Source organism: Zootoca vivipara, chromosome 2 (genome assembly GCF_965207765.1).
Source record: "Zootoca vivipara chromosome 2, rZooViv2.hap1.1, whole genome shotgun sequence".
In the NCBI taxonomy this organism is placed as follows: Eukaryota; Metazoa; Chordata; class Lepidosauria; order Squamata; family Lacertidae; genus Zootoca; species Zootoca vivipara.
In genome coordinates, this window is record NC_142584.1 from 28,091,243 (window position 1) to 28,114,025 (window position 22,783).

Consider the following 22,783-nt stretch of genomic DNA (forward strand, 5'->3'; position numbering starts at 1 on the left):
AGAAATAGATGTTCATTCTAATAAGGAGTAAATATAGCCAGAGGAACAAAGTGGAGCCATTCAGCATGTTTGTAGGATTAGGCCTTTATAAAGTCTAGTAGACAGTGTACAGGTAGTACCCTCTAGATGTTGTGGACTACAATTCCCATCAGGCTTCTGCCAGGATGACCAGTAGTCAAGGATGCCCAGGGGTCATCTGGAAGGCACCATATGACCGGTTCTTTTCTAGTCACTCATCCCACCAGAGCTGCACATTTGGGGGTTAAGGGGCAGAGCCTGAATTAAGGACAGTTCTGGCATTTCACATGGCTTCACCATCTCATTTAAGTTTAAATTTAATCTTTGGCTGTTGTTGCAGATTGCTTTAACATGTACCCAGATCTGGTGGACAACGGAGGTTGGCATTGCCTTTTCACGACTGGAGGAAGGCTATGAAAATGCTATTAAAGATTACAATAAGAAGCAGGTACGCAGCAGCAGCCCCCTCTAATTTTGTCAGACTGTGTTCAGATTTGCAGTGGCAAATTCTTCAACGGAATAGTAGGCAGTCTTTTGTGTCTACGACATATCGCACAGATGTCATCTCAAGCTCTGTCACTGAATGCAAGCACTGGCGGAGGAAGGGGTGTGTGGTGGGTGTGGTCCGCCCCGCCCCGCCCCGGGTGTCATCCTTGAGGGGGGTGACATCACCGCACCGCCCCCCCCTGGGACGCTCGCCCTGCCCCCGGGTGCACAGCATGTGCGCTGCTCCGGGTGCCAGAGCAGCTAGCTCCACCTCTGAATGCAACTTCTGGTTTTGTGTGGGTTTTTTTTAGAGGAGTAGGTACATCAAGCCTCTAGGTCCCGTGGTTGTTAAAGATTGGAAACTGCTTAAATATGTTTATTTTTCTTTCCCCCAGATTAGCCAGCTAAACACATTAATTACACTACTCATTGGGAACTTAACCGCAGGAGACAGAATGAAGATTATGACCATTTGTACCATTGATGTCCATGCCAGAGATGTCATTGCCAAAATGATTTCAGCAAAGGTATATGCAGTAAAAGACTGTGAAATAGTACTTTGCTTTTTGGAAGCACACATTTTCTTAGAATCTTCTCAAGACACTTTCACAACGTGGTTCTCTTCACTCATTCTTCAACCATCCTTTTCTTAGTGAAAGCTAAGGACTAGCCCTGTATCATTTCCAATGAATAAGATTTTCAAAAACGCTAACTTAAGTCCTATCAAGACTCCCCCCAAAAGTATTAAATAGTCAATCCACTATGTCTGCTTTGGGGGAGTTATTACATTTGAGTTATTAAATAATATATTGTTCATATATTGAAGACCCTGAAGACGTCCTTTTGGCTGAAATAATAATAATAATAATAATAATAATAATAATAATAATAATAATAAATAAAATTTTATTTATACCCCGCCCTCCCCTGTCAAAACCGAGCTCAGGGCGGCTCACAGCAATAAAATTACAATAAAACATAAAAAGCAATTGATTAAAATACAGATTAAAATACAGTATTAAAATTTAAAATGCAGCCTTATTTTAAGTAGTCCATAAATCCAAGCCATGAGGGAGGAAAACACAGGGGTCAGACTAAGTCCAACCCAAAGGCCAGGCGGAACAGCTCTGTCTTGCAGGCCCTGCGGACAGATGACAAATCCCGCAGGATGCATTGGGCTTCTGATAAATATTTATCAGCATGTAGAGGTGTGGTCTCTCTTTCTGGTGGTTTGTTGGTGGGTAAATAATCTCTATAGGCTCTGAAGTAGAAGGCCACTCAATCTGCGCTTATGTCTAGAAAGTTGCCAAAGGAACGAAGTATGAGGTCTCTGTGGCACAACGGGTCAGTGCGTCTGGCTGCTAAGCAGAAGGTTGGTGGTTCAAACCCCACCCAGGGACAGCTGTTCACAGGATTCCTCCATTGCAGGGGGTTGGACTTGATGATCCTTGGGGTCCCTTCCAACTCTACAGTTCTGTGGTTCTATAAAACTTTAAACCAGGCATCCCCAAACTGCGGCCCTCCAGATGTTTTGGCCTACAACTCCCATGATCCCTAGCTAACAGGACCAGTGGTCAGGGATGATGGGAATTGTAGTCCAAAACATCTGGAGGGCCGAAGTTTGGGGATGCCTGCTTTAAACCATTAGGAGCCTCCTACACATAAAAGCTGATGTGGGTAGAAAAGCAGATAAGCAGGAACCACTGGAAATGTATTTATTATGGTTTCGCATTTGGGTTGCAGGTGGAAAGCTCCCAGGCCTTTACCTGGCAGTCTCAACTTAGGCATCGTTGGGATGATGAAAAGGGACACTGCTATGCCAATATATGTGACGCTCAGCTCCAATATTCCTATGAGTACCTTGGCAACACTCCACGGCTGGTGATCACGCCACTCACTGACCGGTATGAGCTGCTTAGCTTGGATAGCCTTCAGCCTGGCCCAACGTATGCTCTTAGGGCATGTGCTGACAAGGATGGTTCCAAATGCCTATCTTTTTGCAGGTGTTACATCACCCTGACGCAGTCCCTCCACTTGATCATGGGAGGAGCTCCTGCAGGCCCTGCTGGCACAGGGAAGACAGAGACCACCAAAGACTTGGGAAGGGCAGTGGGGATCATGGTGTATGTCTTCAACTGCTCTGAGCAAATGGACTATAAGGTAAAGATCTAGCCAGTAAAAGTAACAGTGGGTCACATCCGAGTCCCTAATTCAGCCAAAAGCACCCAAAGTCTTCCCCGAAGTTAGGAGTATGAGGTAAACAGCTATCCATTCAGAGGTACAATTACAGAACGCTCTACTTTCCTAGTATTTTGTATACCTGCAGGGACATCTGTTGTTTTTAAAAAACATTGTACCTTTTTCGTGCTAACTTTGGTAGCACATATACTAAAACATTGTACCTTTTTCTAGGACATTGCAGCTCCGTAGAATAAAATAGGCACTGTAAAATATTGAGGTGCTCCTCTGAGGGTCTTCTGCTGGTTCCCTCACTGTGAGAGGTGAAGTTACAGGAAACCAAGCAGAGGGCCTTCTTGGTAGTGGCACCCTCCCTGTGGAACACCCTCCTATGAGGTGTCAAGGAGATAAAGAACTACACAACTTTTAGAAGACATCTGAAGGCAGTCCTGTTTGGGGAGGTTTTTTTAATGCGTGATGTTTTTATTATGTTTTAGATATTCTATAAGCCTCCCAGAGTGGCTGGAGAAATTTATACCCAGTAGGGGAGGGTATTGTTGTTGTTGTTGTTTAGTCGTTTAGTCGTGTCCGACTCTTCGTGACCCCATGGACCATAGCACGCCAGGCACTCCTGTCTTCCACTGCCTCCCGCAGTTTGGTCAAACTCATGTTCGTAGCTTCGAGAACACTGTCCAACCATCTTGTCCTCTGTCCTCTGGGGAGGGTATAAATAATAACAAATTCATCATCATCATCATCATCATCATTATTTATTAATTATTACAGACACAGATCTACATTTTGTTTTCAAGTACAATCATACCTTGGAAGTCAAACAGAATCTGTTCTGGAAGTCCGTTTGACTTCCAAAGTATTTGAAAACCAAAGTGCAGCTTCTCATTGGCTGCAGGAAGCTCCTGCAGCCAATCAGAAGCCACTGAAGCCTCATCAGACATTCGGCTTCCAAAAGAATGTTCAAAAACCGGAACAATCCCCTCCAGACTTCGATTGTTTGGGAGCCAAAATGTTCAAGAACTAAGCTGTTCGAAAACCACTAAAAGCTTCCTAGAAAACAAGAGACTGCTTGTTCCTTCCAGCACTTCCTCTCTTCCCCACCCATCTGTTCTTGTGCTACAATGTGTTTTCCTGTGGCTTGTGTTTTAAAATACTGTATAGCAAAACAATACATAAACAGGATATATTAACTAGTTAATTGATTGAATGTGATGGTCCACAAACAAATGCCTGTGCCTTTCCTTTCTAGTCCTGTGGAAATATCTACAAAGGATTGTCCCAGACAGGTGCATGGGGATGTTTTGATGAATTCAATCGGATTTCGGTGGAAGTCTTGTCTGTAATTGCTGTACAGGTAAAGATTCTCCTTAGGTTTCCTTTCATTTTATGCAAATAGCCTGAATTTCATAGTGCTTCCAGCTCTATCGCTGCTGTCAAATGCTGGCCATTCGTCTCTAGCCTCAATACAAGTCCCTTGGGAATGATAGGCTGCAAGGAGGTAGCTATTTCTATTCTGTCTTTGGTTTGCCACAATCAGCACTGTTTCCATTCCTCTGCAGTTCAGTGCCTACTAAAACTTATACCATTTGTCTCACTATCTGCTGTGACTGAAACTTACATAATGCAATGTAATGGAATGTAATGAAATGTAATTAATTTAACTTATTAAACTCTGCTGCGGCCCAATGGATTGGCTGTTGTAGGTGACCGTTGAGGGAGAACCCTTATGCCCTCAGTATCACATCTGCAACCAGCCAGATTTGGCATTCTGGTAACGTCATGAGGTCAATTCAGAGTAAGGAAGTCCTCCCCTCATTCTGTATGAGTAAATTTGCCAGTCAATGAAGCTGGGCCCCACAAAATTGCTTAAAGGAAGGGAGCAGCCTGCAGCTTGCAAAAGCTTGTGCAGAAGGCCCCCCACTCCTTACATGTCATTTTAATCAACCTTTTTTTGTGGAGTATCCTGGAACTTGGTTAGCTCAAGTGTGCAATTATTTCCTAGTTCTTGATGCATCCTACATGTCTTTAGGTTTCATTGAACTACAATTGGTTATGGAAAAGCTTGTTAATACGTCTGCATTTATCTTCAGCACCATATTTCATTACCTTACTGAAGACCTTGTGGGAACAGCTCTTAAGACTTTGTTTTATTTGAAAGGTTAAATGTGTTCAAGATGCCATAAGAGCCAAAAAGAAGGTTTTCAACTTCCTTGGAGAGACCATTTCTCTTATTCCAACTGTTGGAATGTTTATTACCATGAATCCTGGATATGCTGGCCGTACTGAGCTGCCTGAAAATTTGAAAGCTTTGTTCAGGTACTAATATGCAGCCACTATTCTGGGGGAAACGAACTGATAAGGGATTATCACAATAATGTATGAGCTGGCCAGATTTCTTGGGCACGCCTCTGCCCAGCCAGCCCAGCCTCCCTCCTTCCCTCCCTGGGCTCCTAATACCTTTGCAGTCTCCAGTCTGAGGAAGGGGCAGGCACTTGTTTCATTCTTCCCACACCCATCACTTCTGGCCAAGTTCCAGGGCCATGCTTCTTTCTTGCATGCCTCACTTCCCCCACCTCCATTGCCATTTTGCCACAGTCATGTAATGTGTCACTCTGCCCAGAGAAGTAATGTGGGGGTAGTACCGTAGTGCCAATGAGATTTATTGAGCTATTGAGGATAGGGGCAGGTGAAGGATACCATGAACAGATTTGGAAGGCTTGATGAGGGAAGAGAAAGTTACTCTTTCGCACAGGCTTGGATCGCCAACCTGGAAGCTCTCGGGAGCCAGGGCAGATTATACAGTGTGTAAAACAGTGGAAACAAAATGAGACCAAGTGTAAGTGGTTTGAAATTTAATCATATCTGACATTTGCACTGAATATTCACTGCAGCCTAAAGGAAAGATTGACTGTTGTCTCTGTAGCATGATTGCACCAGATGTTAATTGTCTCATTTCTCTCTTCTCAGGCCCTGTGCGATGGTTGTTCCTGATTTTGAGCTTATCTGTGAAATCATGCTTGTTGCTGAAGGTTTCATTGAAGCCAGGCTTCTAGCTAGGAAGTTTATTACTCTCTACACACTGTGTAAGGAGCTGCTTTCAAAGCAGGTAAATTGCACATTGTTCACCAAGCCTGTTTGACACGGAGTTTTTTAGGGCAGTGAAGAGTTTGCAAGAGTACCCCGACAGGGCTTTTTTTAAAAAACAACAACAACAACAACTTAAAAGTGGTTGTATTCCACCCCAAACTTCATCCTGTCATAGAAAACCAGCAGGGATATACAGAGGTAGAACACTGGAATGTTTAAAAATGGCTGCCTCTCACCACTCACCTCCAGAAGTGAGCTTAAAGCCTCATGGCTATGGAAACAAAGGGTGCCTATACTACTGTACCCACCTCAAAGGAGCATAAATGACTTTCCTTGCCTTTTTTTAAAGTGGAGGGATGCGTTTCCTGACTTGTTTTAAGTGATGTTCTTCTGTTTACATGCAATGTGAAGTTGTTGCCATATGTCTGACAGGATCACTATGACTGGGGTTTGAGAGCTATCAAGTCTGTGCTAGTGGTGGCTGGTTCACTCAAGAGAGGAGACCCAGGAAGGGCGGAAGACCAGGTTCTCATGAGAGCTTTGCGAGACTTTAACATCCCCAAGATTGTGACGGATGACTTGCCTGTCTTCATGGGACTCATCGGAGACCTTTTCCCAGCGCTGGATGTGCCTAGGAAGCGTGATCTAAACTTTGAAAAGGTGAATCTGCTTTAGTTGGCTGTGAAGCAGTATAATTAAGAGATTTGAATGTCTGGCCTCTTTTTCTTTCTTTTTTGTGACTTCACTGGGGGAAACCCTGTTGCCACAGAGACCTCTGAAAAAGAGCCCTGCTCAGAATGCTTTTGGTTCATTTTCTTGTTCATTTGTTCATTTTCTTGTTTGGACACCTGGGATTGTATCTGTGCAATAATCCTATCATTTATAGCAGATCATGGCTTCAGTGCTGTACCAGCCCTGGGTCTGAGGAATGAGCCCCCGAACAAGAATTACACCCTGTAGTACACTGGGGCTTGGACTTGTAAACACATTTCTTTTCTTCTCAGATAATTAAACAGTCCGTAACGGAGCTCAAGCTACAACCCGAGGAGAGTTTTGTGCTGAAGGTGGTACAGCTGGAAGAGTTACTCGCAGTTCGGCATTCTGTGTTTGTGATTGGAAATGCAGGCTGCGGCAAATCTCAGGTAGGAGCCATGAGCCTACAGTTAGGGCTCCACCACTCCATCATCATTCCAAAACATGATAATTAGCAAGGACTCATTGTTCAAGTGATCCACAGCCCCGAAGAGTAGAAAAATAGCTTTGTGAGAGACATTATACTGAAACAAAAGGTATAGTTTGGGGGGTGGTTGTGTTTTGATATTCTCTGATGTTACAGAAGCAGTTGGAAACTCTATCCCAGTCTTTGCCTTTCTCCTGACAGGTTCTGAAATCTCTGAATAAAACTTACCAACTGATGAAAAGAAAACCTGTGGCTATTGACCTTGACCCTAAAGCTGTAACCTGTGATGAACTATTTGGAATCATTAATCCTGCTACCAGAGAATGGAAAGATGGTAGGAAATAATCCCAGAAATAACGGGTAGTATAAATATCCAGATATACAAAAAGGAGAAATATTATACCTTAGAGCTGCATCCTAGAAGCGTGAAGTTTAAATTCCAAGATTTTCTTCTCAGAAGAGAAAACCCAACCCCTACCCTGACAGCATCGTCAAAATTTTGCTTCCACGTGAATTTCTGCCGAAACTAATAAGATTTTTTTTACATTTACATTGATCCTTTTACAGACCCGATAGGTTCTTTTTTAGCACGGAGAAATGGCAGGGCACATGGACTGACCTGATGCATTTGTAATTAGTGATGTTGTTCAAAATTTTGATATTTAAAAGTGCTTCCGTATGAAAGTATCAGTTGTAAATTTATTTTGATCTCCTACTCCTAGCCCCATGGTAGTTTGTGCCAGTTTCGGCAGGGCGAATCCCAAGAAATGAAATTTTTCAAAATGTACTTACCTATTCTGAAATCCCCTTAAACTGGTTTGACATACAATTACCCGAAAACAAGGAAGTTGCCAGTGATTCTACATGAGAATTACTGGCTCAGATTAGGCTTCCAGAGTTCCTCTAGTTATTAAGAGTCAATAGATTTGATCTTCTCTAAGGTAAATGCCATATAAATTGGGTCCCTCTAGACCAGGGATGGGGAGCCTGTGTCTCTTCCAGATATTGTTGCAGAACAACCCCCATTTGCCCCTGCCAGCTTGGAAGAGTGACATGGGAGAGACACAGGCTCCCTGCTCATGAACCAAACTGATCTCAACCAGAACTGTATGAGCTGTTCACGGGTATGCATGTTTTAGCAGGATGAAATCCTACTATGTCACAGTTTTTTAGGCTTTATTACATATTTGAGAAAATGCATCTATTTACAAAATGTATACAAGCTACCAACATGAGTCTGACCAAACTGCAGGAGGCAGTAGAAGACAGGAGTGCCAGGTGCGCTCTGGTCCATGGGGTCATGAAGAGTCGAACACGACTAAACAGCTAAACAACAACAATACACTGCTTTACACTTCTAAGATGAACTATCATATCTGTAATAATAATAATAAATAATAATAATAATAATAATAATAATAATAATAATACAGTGGTACCTCGGTCTACAAACAGCCCTGTTAACGAATGCTTTGGACAACAAACTCCGCAAAACTGGAAGTAGGTGTTCCGGTTAGCAAACTTTGCCCTGGAAGACGAACAGAAGCTGGACACCGCCGGCGGGAGGCCTCATTAGGAAAAGCACGCGCCTTGGTTTAAGAACAGACCTCTGGAATGGATTAAGTTTGTAACCCGAGGTACCACTGTAATAATAATGATAAATATATTTATACCTTGCCCATCTGGCTGGGTTTCCCCAGCCACTCTGGGCAGCTTCCAACAGAAAATTAAAAACACGATTAAACAGCAAACATTAAAAACGTCCCTAAATGTCTTCTAAAAGTCGGATAGTTGTTTATTTCCTTGACATCTGATGGGAGGGTGTTCCACAGGGTGGGTGCCACTACCAAGAAGGCCCTCTGCCTGGTTTCCTGTAACCTCACTTCTCGCAGTGAGGGAACTGCCAGAAGGCCCTCGGAGCTGGACCTCCGTGTCCAGGCTGAACGATAGGAGTGGAAACGCTCCTTCAGGTATACTGGGCCGATGTTATATACAAACAACATTTAGAAGCTGTACTTCTCAAATGATTTCTCTACGTCAAAAGTTTAGTTTAAAATGGAAGAATGATGTGTAAACAGTGAAATTCAGTGTGAATTCATCTGTGTTCCGCGTAGGCTTGTTTTCAACTATCATGCGTGATCTCGCTAATATAACTCATAAAGGACCAAAATGGATCGTTCTGGATGGAGATATCGATCCGATGTGGATTGAGTCTTTGAATACAGTTATGGATGACAACAAGGTCAGTACAGGAACTCAGAGATAAAATTGTTGGTTTCCATATCAGCAAGATGAAGAAGAAGTCACGCCATGCTTGTTTCTCTCTCTCTCCTAGGTGCTCACCCTAGCAAGCAACGAGCGAATCCCACTAAATCCCACCATGAGGCTTGTGTTTGAGATCAGCCACCTAAGAACAGCAACACCCGCCACAGTGTCCAGAGCAGGAATCTTGTACATTAACCCTGCTGACCTTGGCTGGAATCCGTGAGTTTGAGTTCCCTTTTGAGTGTCTTCCCTTGCTAGCAAAAGCAAGTTTCTTCATGGCATACAGAGTAAAAGCTTTCATCCCTTGATGCATTCATTTATTTACTTTGAAATATTTCTAAGCCACTTCATATATTATTTTTAAAAATCTAAGGTGCATAAAACAGTGCAAATCAACATAAAAGCACCCTAGAACAGTATTTTAGCCATACATAAATCCAATGGTGTGGGGTCTAGATCTCATGGATCAGGGGCAGCCTGTGCAAAGAGATGCATCTTTACAAGACTTCTGTAGTAAATAACTGATGGTGCATATATTTTGACATAGATATGACTGTTTGTGTTTAATGAAGGTGGGTGAGAGAAATCTAGTTCCAGTGGTGGCTTCTTGTTAAACATAGCCTAAAGTAGAATATGAGAAGACAGGGAATTTGAATCTTTCTTCCCCTCATTGTTCAAATATTTACAGTGGTACTTAATTCGTTCTGGAGGTCCGTTCTTAACCTGAAACTGTTCTTAGCCTGAGGTACCACTAATGGGGCCTCCCGCTGCCGCCACTCGATTTCTGTTCTCATCCTGAGGTAAAGTTCTTAACCCAAGGTACTACTTCCAGGTTAGCGGAGTCTGTAACCTGAAGCATTTGTAACCCGAAGCGTTTGTAACCCGAGGTACCACTGTATCTATGAGCACTAGGTTCAGTCATGAAAATTATTTGAATCTAGCACTAAACACCCTCCCCTAGCCATTGGGCTCTTGTTATATCACAGGTTCATGTTTTCTTGTTCTGCAAAATAAAGATCTACTGAGGCCTTAATTTTATCCTCAATGGGATATCAGCAAGGTGAATTAAACAATGGAGGTTAGGATCTGAAATTGTAGTGCAACAAATGCAGTGCTTCGCTTCCTAGAACACATGTGGCTCATGTGTTACTATAATAAGGGAAGCATGTTTCATATTGCCCAACAGCTGAATAGGAAAATGGTTCCTCTGCACTCTGAAAATGATGCAGTTTAAGTAAGAGGAAGGAGGTATAATGCTTGCCTAAAGTAGAATGTAGGGACGTGGGTGGTGCTGTGGGTTAAACCACAGAGCCTAGGGCTTGCCGATCAGAAGGTCGGCGGTTTGAATCCCCGCAACGGGGTTAGCTCCCGTTGTTTGGTCCCAGCTCCTGCCAACCTAGCAGTTCAAAAGCATGAAGTGCAAGTAGATAAATAGGTACCGCTCTGGCAGGAAGGTAAACGGTGTTTCCATGTGCTGCTCTGGTTTGCCAGAAGCGGCTTAGTCATGCTGGCCACATGATCTGGAAGCTGTACGCCGGCTCCCTCGGCCTATAGAGCGAGATGAGCGCCACAACCCCAGAGTCGTCCGCAACTGGGTCCCTTTACCTTTACCTTTACCTTTTAAAAGTAGAATGTACATGTTCCATGCATGAGAGAATGCATAACATTGAATAAGTAATTTTATATCACCATTCAGAGTGGTGAGCAGCTGGATTGAGCGTCGGGAAGTACAATCTGAAAAAGCCAATTTGATGATCCTGTTTGACAAATACTTGCCCACGTGTTTGGATAAGCTGAAGTTTGGGTTCAAGAAGATAACCCCTGTACCTGAAGTGACGGTGATACAAACGATCCTGTACCTTCTAGAATGCCTCTTAACCCCAGTCAACACGCCTCCAGATTCTTCCAAAGAGCTGTACGAGCTCTATTTTGTGTTTGCTTGCTTCTGGGCATTTGGAGGAGCGATGTTCCAAGATCAGGTATCTTTAGAAATTTAAATTACTGTGTTCTGCTTCATACCTTCAAGGCATTATTGGCCAGAAGTGCATTTAGCAGCATTTATGTACACACACACACGTGGGTGGCGCTGTGGGTTAAACCACAGAGCCTAGGGCTTGCCCATCAGAAGGTCAGTGGTTCGAATCCCCGCAACAGGGTAAGCTGTTGTTTGGTCCCAGCTCCTGCCAACCTAGCAGTTCGAAAGCATGTCAAAGTGCAAGTAGATAAATAGGTACTGCTCCGGCAGGAAGGTAAACGGCGTTTCCGTGTGCTGCTCTGGTTCGCCAGAAGCTGCTTAGTCATGCTGGCCACATGATCTAGAAGCTGTACACTAGCTCCCTCGGCCAATAGAGCAAGATGAGTGCTACAACCCCAGAGTCGGTCACGACTGGACCTAATGGTCAGGGGTACCTTTACCTTTACCTATGTACACGGGAGCCATTTTTCTCTTCAAATGCTTCAACGCTTCAAATGCTACCCCAGTGACAAGGCTGGCACCAAAAATCGCTTCCTTGTGGCTGTGGTAACCTTTTAAATCTGCTTTCTGGGCATCTTGCCTGGATTGCTTGGTGCTATGTCAGTGCCACATTTCCCATGAGGGCACAGCTGTGTGGAACCCCAGCCATAGGCAAGCGATTCTGCCCTATGTCACTCTCTCTTAGGGAAGCAGCATGTCTGTATTCACATTTATTTTAATTGTTTGGTTTTGATAGGATTAGTTTTTTATGTTTCTGATATTCTCCGTGGCCACGTAATATATTTATGATCATATCAACATAAAAAGCATGTTAAACATCCCTCTTTTCCTCACCAGCTTGTAGACTATCGTGTGGAGTTCAGCAAATGGTGGATAAATGAGTTTAAAACCATCAAGTTTCCTTCTCAGGGGACTATTTTTGACTATTACATTGACTCAGATTCGAAAAAGTTCATGCCTTGGACTGATAAAGTGCCTGCATTTGAGTTGGATCCAGACGTCCCATTGCAGGTAATGGCTAAAACCCATTTTTCTTCCCGTTCATGTTTCATTTTAATTGCTTTTCCCCTATGGTGCTACAAAATAGAAACCAGGGCTGAGGGAAATTCCTGTATCAGCTCAATATCCCAGTAAAGAGTAGGAAGAGTATGCTAAGAGTGTTCTTGGTTTATGCAGCAATATGTCTGGTTCAAGTCACAGAGTTCCTGCTCCACCCCACAGAGTCAAGTATTCAGTCTTGTTTACAGGCTTACTTACCGTAGTCAGGGGGCAGCAACAAAAAGAGCCTTGCATGTTGTAACTCCCTTCCTCACCAGAAATTTCTGCATATGCAGAAATTTGCTTCTGGCATGCCATCAGCGCAGAAGCATTGCAGTTCATCAGTTGGGAGGCAAATGCTCATTCATGCAAGGATAAGAAGACATAGAAAATTACATCTGGAGAAGAACAAAACTGCATCACGTTGTATGGTTTTTCAGAGCTCCATTATTATTATTATTATTATTATTATTATTATTATTATTATTACTATTGCATTCATATTTTGGCTTCCTTTCAAGGAGCTCACAACGAAAGTGGTGTATACGGTCCTCTCTCTCCAAGTTTATCCCCACAACAACTCTGTGAGGTGGGTTAGACTGAGAGGAAAGTACTCCTTGCGGCAGTAGACACTAGGGTTTCCAGACGTCCCCAGTTCCTGGGACAGTCCCCGGATTTGCAAATCTGTCCCTGGACAAATTCAATTCACAGAATGTCTCCAGATTTGCAAGTCTGTCCCTGGGAAACCTGGCAGCACAAGTTGGCTTTGGCTGGCTTCAGGAGCTGCTCGCTGCCGTGGCGCCCGCCATTTTTCCTCTCCGGAAGTCCCCATATGATGTGTCTTGTGCGCAACACAAGAACCGGGGAACCGGGGATGTCCGGTGGTACAGATCTCCTGCCCCCTGCCCCGTTTGTTTTGACTGATCGGGGGAGGCTCGGGAGTCACAGGTGGGTGGCCGTTGCCCAGTTTTTTAAAAAAACTGCGCATTTTGTTTCACAGGGTGCGAAAGAAGGGTTTTGCACCTTTATACAATATGCATGTGTGCTTGGGCCCAGGGTATTTTGCCTCACCATCCCCACTACTGGCTCGCTGTTGCTACTCAGCTTCAAAAGGGGAAAAAAAGTGTCCCTGGATTCATTGAAAAAAATCTGGTAACCATAGTAGACACATATGAGTAATTTATATATTTGAGCCTTGCAGCTCGGTTAGTAAAACCACTGCTACTAATCTGGTCACTCCTCAGACAATTAAGTGAATTCCTGCAGCGCTAGAGGAAATCCTATGAATTTCCATTCAGCCCAAATAGCAGCCCTAGATAACTCTCAGTGAGGAATCAACCTCCCTTGTTAAAATCACATTTATTAGGTCTGATAGGAATTTACAGATGTAGCTTCTTTGGCGATCTTTGAAGATCTCAGAGAGTTGGGAATGCTTAGCACGATGCCTATCTGAAATTTGCAAGGTCTTCACAAGAGTCCTGTTGCAAAGCCATATGAGAAAATGATTTTCCTATTATTTTTATTATTTTTATTATTATAATAAATTATTTATACTTTTCAGGTTTATACATTTCACTAATTTTACAATCGTTTTGACATTACAAAACTTGACTTCCTTCCCGCTCTTTCTGCGGTTCCTTAAATTTATTTTCAATATATTCATCATATCCAAATTAACTTAATTTGCTCATTTATTCATCTTCTTTAAATATATACTCTTATGAAACTGCAGGAAAACGATTTCCCATGCGCAACTTCTGCTTTACTGTGTCTTCAAAGGAATCCTGTGCCAGAGAGTGCCTTCAGCCATGTGGTTTATGTTGTTTAGACTTTATAAATAGTTTCTTTTCATTCTGCTTTTGCAGGCCTCAATGGTCCACACAACAGAAACCATCCGGATTCGCTATTTCATGGATCTCTTAATGGCAAAGAAATGGCCTGTGATGCTAGTTGGGAATGCAGGCACTGGGAAGTCAGTGCTAATGGTAGATAAGCTGGACACCCTGAACACAGATGATTACTTAGTGCAATCTGTCCCCTTTAATTTCTACACAACTTCAGCAATGCTGCAGTGTAAGGAGGCCGGATTTGTTTGTTTGTTTGTTTGTTTTATTGCATTTATATCTCACCTTTTTCCTGAAAGGAACAGAAGGTGGGGGCAACAGTTCTTTCTCTCCCCATTTTATCCTCACAACAACTCTGTGTCACAGGTTAGGACAGTGATGGGCAACCTTTGGAGCTTGGTGTGTCAAAATTCGCCAAAAAACAGAGCATAACGGGTGGTGTGTCACTTCGAGAAAAAACCCACAATTTCATGATATTTATGGTTTAAATAACAAAAAATGTATAATTGTTTCCCCTTTAAAAAGGGGAAAGGAGAGGTAAAAAAATTATTAAAGTTTTTTTAAAAATAAAAAATAAAAAAATATTTAAAAAGGAAAAAAATAAGGCAAAACCCAGAAGTCTTTCCCAGTGGGACTCTGGACTCAGGCCTTCCTCCAACGGGTCTTACTCAAAAAAGTTCAACAACTTTTGACCTGAACCCCCCAAAAGGGGGTAGATCACTGCCAATTTTAACTCTGTGAGTAGATCGCAGTCTCTTGGGAGTTTGCCACCCCTGGAATAGAAGAACCAGGTAACTGGGGGGGGGGGCCTTCGGGTCAAAGTTGTTGAGTGTTTTCAGGGAGGAGGTAAACTTTTGAGCTTTTTTTAAGGGAAGCCACATCTGTTCAGCTTCTTTGGGGGGAGCCAATGATCTACCAGTGATCTACCGCAGACGTCCAGTGTTCTACCGGTAGATCACGATTTACCTGATAGACATGCCTGTCCTATTCCCTTGCCCAAATATGTATGGCTCAGAAAAGGGTCACCAAAAAGATTGAGGCAATAAAACAGCTCTTCTGTGAGGAAAGTCCAAAATGGCTCAGATGGGGGGGGTGCATCTTCAGGGTGCACAAGTCTACAGATTATTTTAAAAGCTATTTGACAAAAATCTTAGGCTTGAAAATAAGGGGAAATGAAAACTACCTATTTCTGGGGGGAAAGTCGCACAGTCTGGATGACAAAATAGAGACGACGAGCGCGGCGTTGGCCAGGACCAGAACCGAGAGGGCGCACTGGGTCATGAGCTGGTTGCGCTCAGGCAGGGCGGGCACGGTGGTGGCCACGCTGCCCACCCCACTCGCATTGCTGCTCCGCGCCTCCTTGCCGTCAGGGGAACTGCTGCTGCCCAGGGCGGGTGCGGCGTCATGGCCGCTGGGCGCAGTGGAGGCAGAGGACGGTGGCAGCGGCACTGCTGGTGAGGATGGCAGTGGCGGCGGCCTCAGGACCCCCTGAGCTGGGAGCGCTTCCCTGCCCCACAGCGCGGCCAGCAGCAGCAGCAGGGGCACACGCGCCAAAGTCCGATCTCTCCCTCCGCAAAGCGCTTGACAGTGCCGCCTTCCGTAGCCTGCTCTTGGACAGCCAATCCCCAGCGCCCGTACGAAGCGGTCGCATCAACCAATCCAGCCGCCGCCTTGAAAAACGTGGAGAGGGATTGGCTAGGCGAGGTTGCTGACGCGCCCAAGGCACGCGCCGCCCTTCTCAGTGCTGGGAGGAAAGAGAGAGTGTCATGGAGCTGCCGAGCATGCTCGCTGGCAGCGGCTGAAGCTGTGCTGTCCTTAAGTTGCTCTCACTTGCCCTGTACCTGTTTCACCTCGGCACGCGGCCGCGTGTCACCTAAAATGGCTATGCGTGTCAGTGGTGACACGCGTGTCATAGGTTCGCCATCAGTGGGTTAGGATGAGAGAAACAGTAACTGGCCCAAGATCACACCCAGTGAGCTTCATGGCCAAGTGGGGATTTGAACCCTTGAATCTCCCAGGTCCAGGGAGGCGGGTGGCGCTGTGGGTTAAACCACAGAGCCTAGGGCTTGGTGATCAGAAGGTTGGCAGTTCGAATCCCCACAATGGAGTGAGCTCCTGTTGTTCAGTCCCAGCTCCTGCCAACCTAGCAGTTTAAAAGTACGTCAAAGTGCAAGTAGATAAATAGGTACCACTCCGGTGGGAAGGTAAATGGAGTTTCCGTATGCTGCTATGGTTCGCCGGAAGCGGCTTAGTCATGCTGGCCACATGACCCGGAAGCCGCCGGCTCCCTCGGCCAGTAAAGCGAGATGAGCGCCGCAATCCCAGAGTCGTCCACGACTGGACCTAACAGTCAGGGGTCCCTTTACCTTTACCTTTACCTATCTCCCAGGTCCTAGTCTGACACTCTAACCACTGTACCACGCTGGCTGTCCCTGTACCACGCTGGCAAGCTTTACCTGATTGCCAGGATAAGACCCTGTGACATTTGTTTCTGCGTGGTCTTCTTCTTTTTAATGCAGCTATTCTTGAGAAGCCCCTGGAGAAGAAATCCGGCAGGAACTTTGGTCCCCCTGGTACCAAGAAACTCATCTACTTCATAGATGATATGAACATGCCAGAAGTCGACAAATATGGGACTGTGGCTCCTCATACCTTAATCAGGCAGCACATGGACCATGGGCACTGGTATGAATGCACTTTGTCATGTGACTCCTGGTCAATGCGCATATTTGAATGGCACAGTTGAATGTTGTGGAACTTCATGCGCTACTCTCATTTTCTACCAGTAATCTCCATTGAGACGGGGATTCTGAAATCGCAACAATCCAAAAGGCAATGAAATATATGCAATAGAAATGGGTACACACAAGTGTGACACCACCCTCTTACTGTAAAGTTTCGGAGTCTTGCTGTCACACTTTCTCTGTTTTGAACTGACTCCACACTTTCAACACCAATCTATATAGTACATTTCAAAAAAAAAAAAAAGGAGCTCCCTTATATACTGTGTCCAACACAATGCTAGATTTCTGTGATGGACACCTGCCTTTTGTGTGGGAGTTACAGCACACTATTATTAAATGTGCAGAATGTAAAATGTCCACTTCTGTAGACCTCTGAACAAGTCCAGAGGAGTCGGACCGAGATCTGTTTTTGCAACATCATATCATCAAATTCTATCTCCTACCCCTTAGGTGTCCCTACAACAGAGTCCCAAAAAGAAAATAAATTAGGCATTCTGTGTCCAAGCAGGGATGTCATCAGTCCCGCAAAATCACAAGCAGAAATCCCCATTTGGTTTAGGAATCGGAACTCAGAAAGTAAGGAATCGGAACTCATTGCTTAAACCAATAATGTGCAACATATACATTTGTGTGTACACACACACAACATGTACATGCACATTTCTAATTATGAGGGAGTCATATGTTCACTGGAAGTGGATGAACATACGCCATGGTAATGTTGCCACCTTGCAGCCAAAGACAGCAAATGCAGGCTGATCTTGGACACACACCCTTCGGTTTATTTCCTTTATTCGTCTGGGGTAGGGGTGTGTGTGTGTGTGTGTGTGTGTGTGTGTGTGTGTGTGTGTGTGTGTAACTCAAGTAATGTAACCTCCCTAACTCAACCCTCAGACTTTTGTTGCTGACTATTGCAGATGGGTTAATGATGAATGATGTGCGGGTTGCAAAAGGTTTTAATGCATAAAAATCCAGTGTAATCTAGAGAAAACGGAGTGTTTGAATGCTTGCTTCCTGCAAAATGTGTGCAAATGACCACTGTGGAGAGCTGTGGAGATTCCACTGGATTAGCTAAACTAGGGCTGACTGAGTTGGGATATGGATCTGAAGTAGATCTTCAGATCCTATCATGCTTCCCTTGGGAGCAATCTCCAACTTGTGCTTCCACAGAGCTGATGTATCTCTCAAAATCTCATTCGTGTTCTCTTAATGAGAGGAGGTCATGAAAAGAAGCCTTCATTTTGCCCTTTGCCCTCATTTTCCTTAAATGTACATGCAAGATAGATGAGACTTCCTAAATGTAAGCGGATTTGGAACTTTGTGCAAAAGTTCCGTCTCATAATCATTTCCCCTCCTTGCTTATTTCTGTTAGGTATGACAGAACCAAGCTGACACTGAAGGATATTCACAACTGCCAGTATGTTGCATGTATGAATCCAACTTCTGGATCCTTCACCATTGACTCGAGACTCCAGGTACCTGTCAAAGAGCCCTGTTGTAGAGGTTTCAGTCAAAGGCATCTGCTACACCCCTGCAACGTTTGCTTCTTTGGATTTGGTCATCTCTTCCCAAGTAGAAGCAGAAAAGCAGATTGTGTCTGCGTTCTTTTGGCTTTCTTTTAGAGAATTAAAATGTGTGCCCTTTTGTTTAAGAGGGTGCTGCCCAGCCTGATCTTTATGAATGGCTTTTGTTGCAGCGGCATTTCTGTGTCTTTGCGGTGAGTTTCCCAGGACAAGATGCTCTTATGGCAATCTACAGCACCATCCTAGGTCAGCACTTGGCCCTCCGAACCGTCCCCATGGTGGTTCAAAAGATGCATTCACAGCTTGTTTCTGCAGCTCTAGGTAAGCACTTGCAAAAGTAGAAAGCCTTGCAATACATGGTTCACGCTTTTCATGCTTACTGCCCTCTTTGCTCGGTTTTCTGGTTCAGGTTTAAGTCACACAGACAAGCCCCTCATTTTCATGTATATCTGCTCTATTTCTCCACAACAGCCTTGCATCAGAAAATCACATCAACCTTTCTTCCTACGGCCATCAAATTTCACTATGTTTTCAATCTCCGGGACCTTTCTAACATCTTCCAGGTACAATGTCACTTCTGTATAGCTATTTGCACTTTGCTATGTGTGTGGATTTCTCTTTCCCTATTCCCTAGGAATAGCGTAGGCGAAACATAGTCCCACTGCCTGGGGACGGTGCAGGGCAGGGTCTAGTCTGTTGAGGCCATTATAGAGTACACCTGTGTCCTCAGAGGACACCCAGCTTAGGAAACGGAAGGCAAGCAAAATCGGTCTCTCCAACCAAAGCCATGCTGTCCTCCTTCCTTTCTGAAGGGGAAAGGAATGGATTTTGACTCAAGGACTGACCGCCCGTATTAGCCATGCTGATTTCAAGCTGAAGGTGATTGAGACCGATGTGCTGATTCACCAGCATCCTAGGGGAGGTCCATCTTAGCATTGCCAACTTGCTCAGAGCAGTATGAAGAGCCCCATGGATGGTAGGATGCAGAGCGTAACTGCCTCCTAACCCTTTTGCTCTCTTTCTGAATCCTTGCGTGTACAGTGGTACCTCGGGTTACAAACGCTTCAGGTTACAAACTCCTCTAACCCAGAAATAGTACCTCGGGTTAAGAACTTTGCTTCAGGATGAGAACAGAAATCGCGCAGCAGCGGAGCGGCAGCAGCAGGAGGCCCCATTACCTAAAGTGGTACCTCAGGTTAAGAACAGATACAGGTTAAGAACGGACCTCCAGAACGAATTAAGTTCTTAACCAGAGGTACCACTGTATTGCCTTCTGCCCCTGCATCCTATTCCCCTACCTATACTGATTTCAAAGGGATAGGGAAAGAGAGATCCACAGAACCTCCGGCAAGTCATGTTTATATAGAGCTGTCCCTGCCTTGCCTCTGTTTTCTTCCCATATCATCTCCCCTTTCAGAAGCAGTTCATGCCTTTTACAGCTCACAGTCATCCTTCCGGGATTCAGCATGACTGTTCTTCTTACATCCATTGTGAATTTATACAGTATGACATTTCCCGAGGCGTTCTGTTCTGGCATAAGGAAATGCAATCTGTTAACACCCATGTAACTGCTGTAAACACAAGGGCCCTGGGGAACAACAAGCTTTCTTGGAAACGCAAAGTTTGCCACCATGTTGTTGTCCCTCCTCTGTCAGTTTTTCGGCGTTCCCTTTGTTTTGTTGCAACCTGGCTTTGTGGCAGGCGAGCAAAGTGCTGCTTTTGCCATGGCACTTGTCAGATTTAGAGCATGGGCCGGGTACTCCGTTGTGCGGCTGGAGCACTGCAAAGAGTGCCCAAGATGCCAGCAATCAGTCTTGGGGAATAACGACCCACAAATCATAGAATGGCAGAGTTGGAAGGGACCCTGAGGATCATCTAATCCAACCCTCTGCAATGCAGGAATATGCAGCTGTCCCATACGGGGATCGAACCTGCAACCTTGGTGTTATCAGCACCATGCTCTAACCAACTGAGCAACCGTGTTTCTCAAAAAATAAGATACCGTCTTATATTTATTTTTTCTCAAAAAAACATATGGTGGCTTATTTTCAGGGGATGTCTTCTTCTTCTTCTTCTTCTTCTTCTTCTTCTTCTTATTATTATTATTATTATTATTATTATTATTATTATTATTAAGTATGGTACAGTTTAACCTACAAGGTTAAACTGCCTATCACTATGGCTTATATTCGGGGTATGGCTTATTTTTGGAGAAACACGGTATCTGAGAGTTATGTGCCATGTGCTATTCCTTTAAACCAAGGGTAGCCTATCTGGTGCCCTCCAGTTATTGTCAGGCTGTATACTCACCCAGACACTTGCATGCTCAAGCACACAGAGATTATTCTTCCCTCTCTAGCCCCATCAACCTCAGTGTGGCCATGCTAGCAGGTTCAGAAACCAGAGAGTATTATAACTATCATTGCTGAGCAACCACAAGTCCCAATACTTCATCCCCAAGGCCTGGAAATTTTTTCCCCCAGAGAGGTAGCAGCAGCGGTGGTGGTGGACTCCCTCCCATAGTAAACTTTTATATGCTGACATCTTAAGTAATGAAGGAAACGATGCCTTATGAGGAACGGCTTAGGGAGCTGGGTATGTTTAGCCTGGAGAAGAGAAGGTTAAGGGGTGATATGATAGCCATGTTCAAATATATAAAAGGATGTCATATAGAGAAGGGAAAAAGATTCTTTTCTGCTGCTCCAGAGAAGCGGACACAGAGCAATGGATTCAAACTACAAGAAAGAAGATTCCACCTAAACATTAGGAAGAACTTCCTGACAGTAAGAGCTGTTCGGCAGTGGAATTTGCTACCAAGGAGTGTGGTGGAGTCTCCTTCTTTGGAGGTCTTTAAGCAGAGGCTTGACAGGCATATGTCAAGAATGCTTTGATGGTGTTTCCTGCTTGGCAGGGGGTTGGACTGGATGGCCCTTGTGGTCTCTTCCAACTCTATGATTCTATGAGAACCCACACTCTCAATACCTCTCACAGCGTCCCTCTGGGTTTGTGGGATCTGTGTCTGCAAGCACCTTTGGGCAAGCACTTGATATGAACTATCACATGAAAAGAAATCCTTATAGCTTATCACAGTGTTTGCACTGGGCAGAAGAGGGCCATGCAAACACAGTGAGGATAAGCAAGGTGGGTGGGCTCTGCTTCTTGATGCCATCAGAAGTCTCTGCTGCCTGTGCTTGCTTGAGCAGCACATTTGCTAGAAAGCTGCACTGTTGCCTTATGGGACCAGGCAGCCAGTGCTGGAAGCATTTTCTGTCTTTGGCAGGGACTTCTCTTCTCCACGGCCGAATGCCTCCGAGTGCCGGTGGACCTGGTCCGACTGTGGCTGCATGAAGCCACAAGGGTTTACTGTGACAAACTTGTGGAGGAAAAAGATCAGGAGAGCTTTGGCCGGGTCATGATGGCTACATGCAAAAAATTCTTTGAGGTAGGGTAGTCATTCTTCTGCCGTTCTTCAGCTCTGATACTCTCTAGATTCAAGGGCGAATGTGGACTCTGCCTGGATGCCTGCAGTCTGTTCCATATTAATAAGTAGAAGCGTGCCTGGGAACAAACTTATTTGAAACTTTGTCCAAATACGCATAGGCTTCCTAAAAACGAGAATCCAGGAACATTTGAAAATGTCCAGGGCTGGCTCCTGATTTGAGGCAGCCCTGAACAAAAGCCCCCCCCCTCCTCTGTCAATGGAATCTGGGTACCTTATCTGGTTTCAATGGCAGTGCCCCAAGTGGCATTGGACAGTGGGATCTAAGCCTCCTATAAAAATTTTCACCAACACACCAATGCTACTAACTCAGAGCCATTGTGGAGAATTTAAAGGGTGGCTAGTCCCAGTGATTGCTGCTTAGAGTGTGAGACTAGAAAAAGAATTCACGGGAGCCCTGACATCCTACCCTCCTCGCGCCAAATCACAGCTATATCACAATTACCATTTCAAATAGGCACTGGCAGCTGTAGCAGAGATGGAGGGAAAACACAGAGTTCAGCGACTGACCCATCCCACTCCCCCCCCCAAACTTGCACCCAGTCCAAATGTTTGCCATCCTTAAAGGTAAAAAGCAGCTGATGGGATTATGTTTGTCCTTTCTGCAGGAGCTAGGTGACAATGTTGTCTTTGCGAAGCCAAATATTTATTGCCACTTTGCTCAGGGCATTGGCGATCCAAAGTATCTCCCAGTTTCTAATGTTCAGTCTCTGAATAAGCTGCTTACAGAAGCCCTGGACAGCTACAACGAGGTCAATGCAGTGATGAATTTGGTGAGTGAAGCTGGAACTGAAACCCAGGGAGAAGATGGCAATTACCATGCTGGCCCTGAAAGGTGGTGGTGGTGGTCTTTCTCTTAGGCTTAAAGATGTAGTCTTAAGTTCTCGCCACTGTTCATTTAGCATATTCCTGCAGTCAGTAGCTTAAATCC

General features: G+C 44.7%; 1 protein-coding gene and 1 non-coding gene across 2 annotated transcripts in view; both read left to right on the plus strand.

Annotated features, from left to right (window-relative positions):
- The window catches only part of DNAH17 (dynein axonemal heavy chain 17), a 98,753-nt gene that overhangs the window by 32,805 nt on the left and 43,165 nt on the right, over positions 1-22,783 (plus strand). The window contains exons 32-52 of the mRNA XM_088663020.1: positions 359-466; positions 900-1,031; positions 2,248-2,408; positions 2,508-2,664; positions 3,947-4,051; positions 4,856-5,013; positions 5,665-5,803; positions 6,217-6,444; positions 6,789-6,926; positions 7,166-7,298; positions 9,079-9,206; positions 9,300-9,448; positions 10,926-11,208; positions 12,042-12,215; positions 14,108-14,315; positions 16,606-16,771; positions 18,203-18,305; positions 18,527-18,674; positions 18,825-18,916; positions 21,634-21,795; positions 22,461-22,625. Of these exons, the coding sequence (XP_088519146.1) occupies positions 359-466; positions 900-1,031; positions 2,248-2,408; positions 2,508-2,664; positions 3,947-4,051; positions 4,856-5,013; positions 5,665-5,803; positions 6,217-6,444; positions 6,789-6,926; positions 7,166-7,298; positions 9,079-9,206; positions 9,300-9,448; positions 10,926-11,208; positions 12,042-12,215; positions 14,108-14,315; positions 16,606-16,771; positions 18,203-18,305; positions 18,527-18,674; positions 18,825-18,916; positions 21,634-21,795; positions 22,461-22,625 (3,237 nt within the window). The remainder of the gene's footprint in view (positions 1-358; positions 467-899; positions 1,032-2,247; positions 2,409-2,507; positions 2,665-3,946; positions 4,052-4,855; positions 5,014-5,664; positions 5,804-6,216; positions 6,445-6,788; positions 6,927-7,165; positions 7,299-9,078; positions 9,207-9,299; positions 9,449-10,925; positions 11,209-12,041; positions 12,216-14,107; positions 14,316-16,605; positions 16,772-18,202; positions 18,306-18,526; positions 18,675-18,824; positions 18,917-21,633; positions 21,796-22,460; positions 22,626-22,783) is intronic.
- TRNAS-GCU (transfer RNA serine (anticodon GCU)) lies at positions 1,831-1,905 on the plus strand. Its single transcript has one exon. It is a non-coding gene; the product is annotated as a tRNA-Ser (tRNA).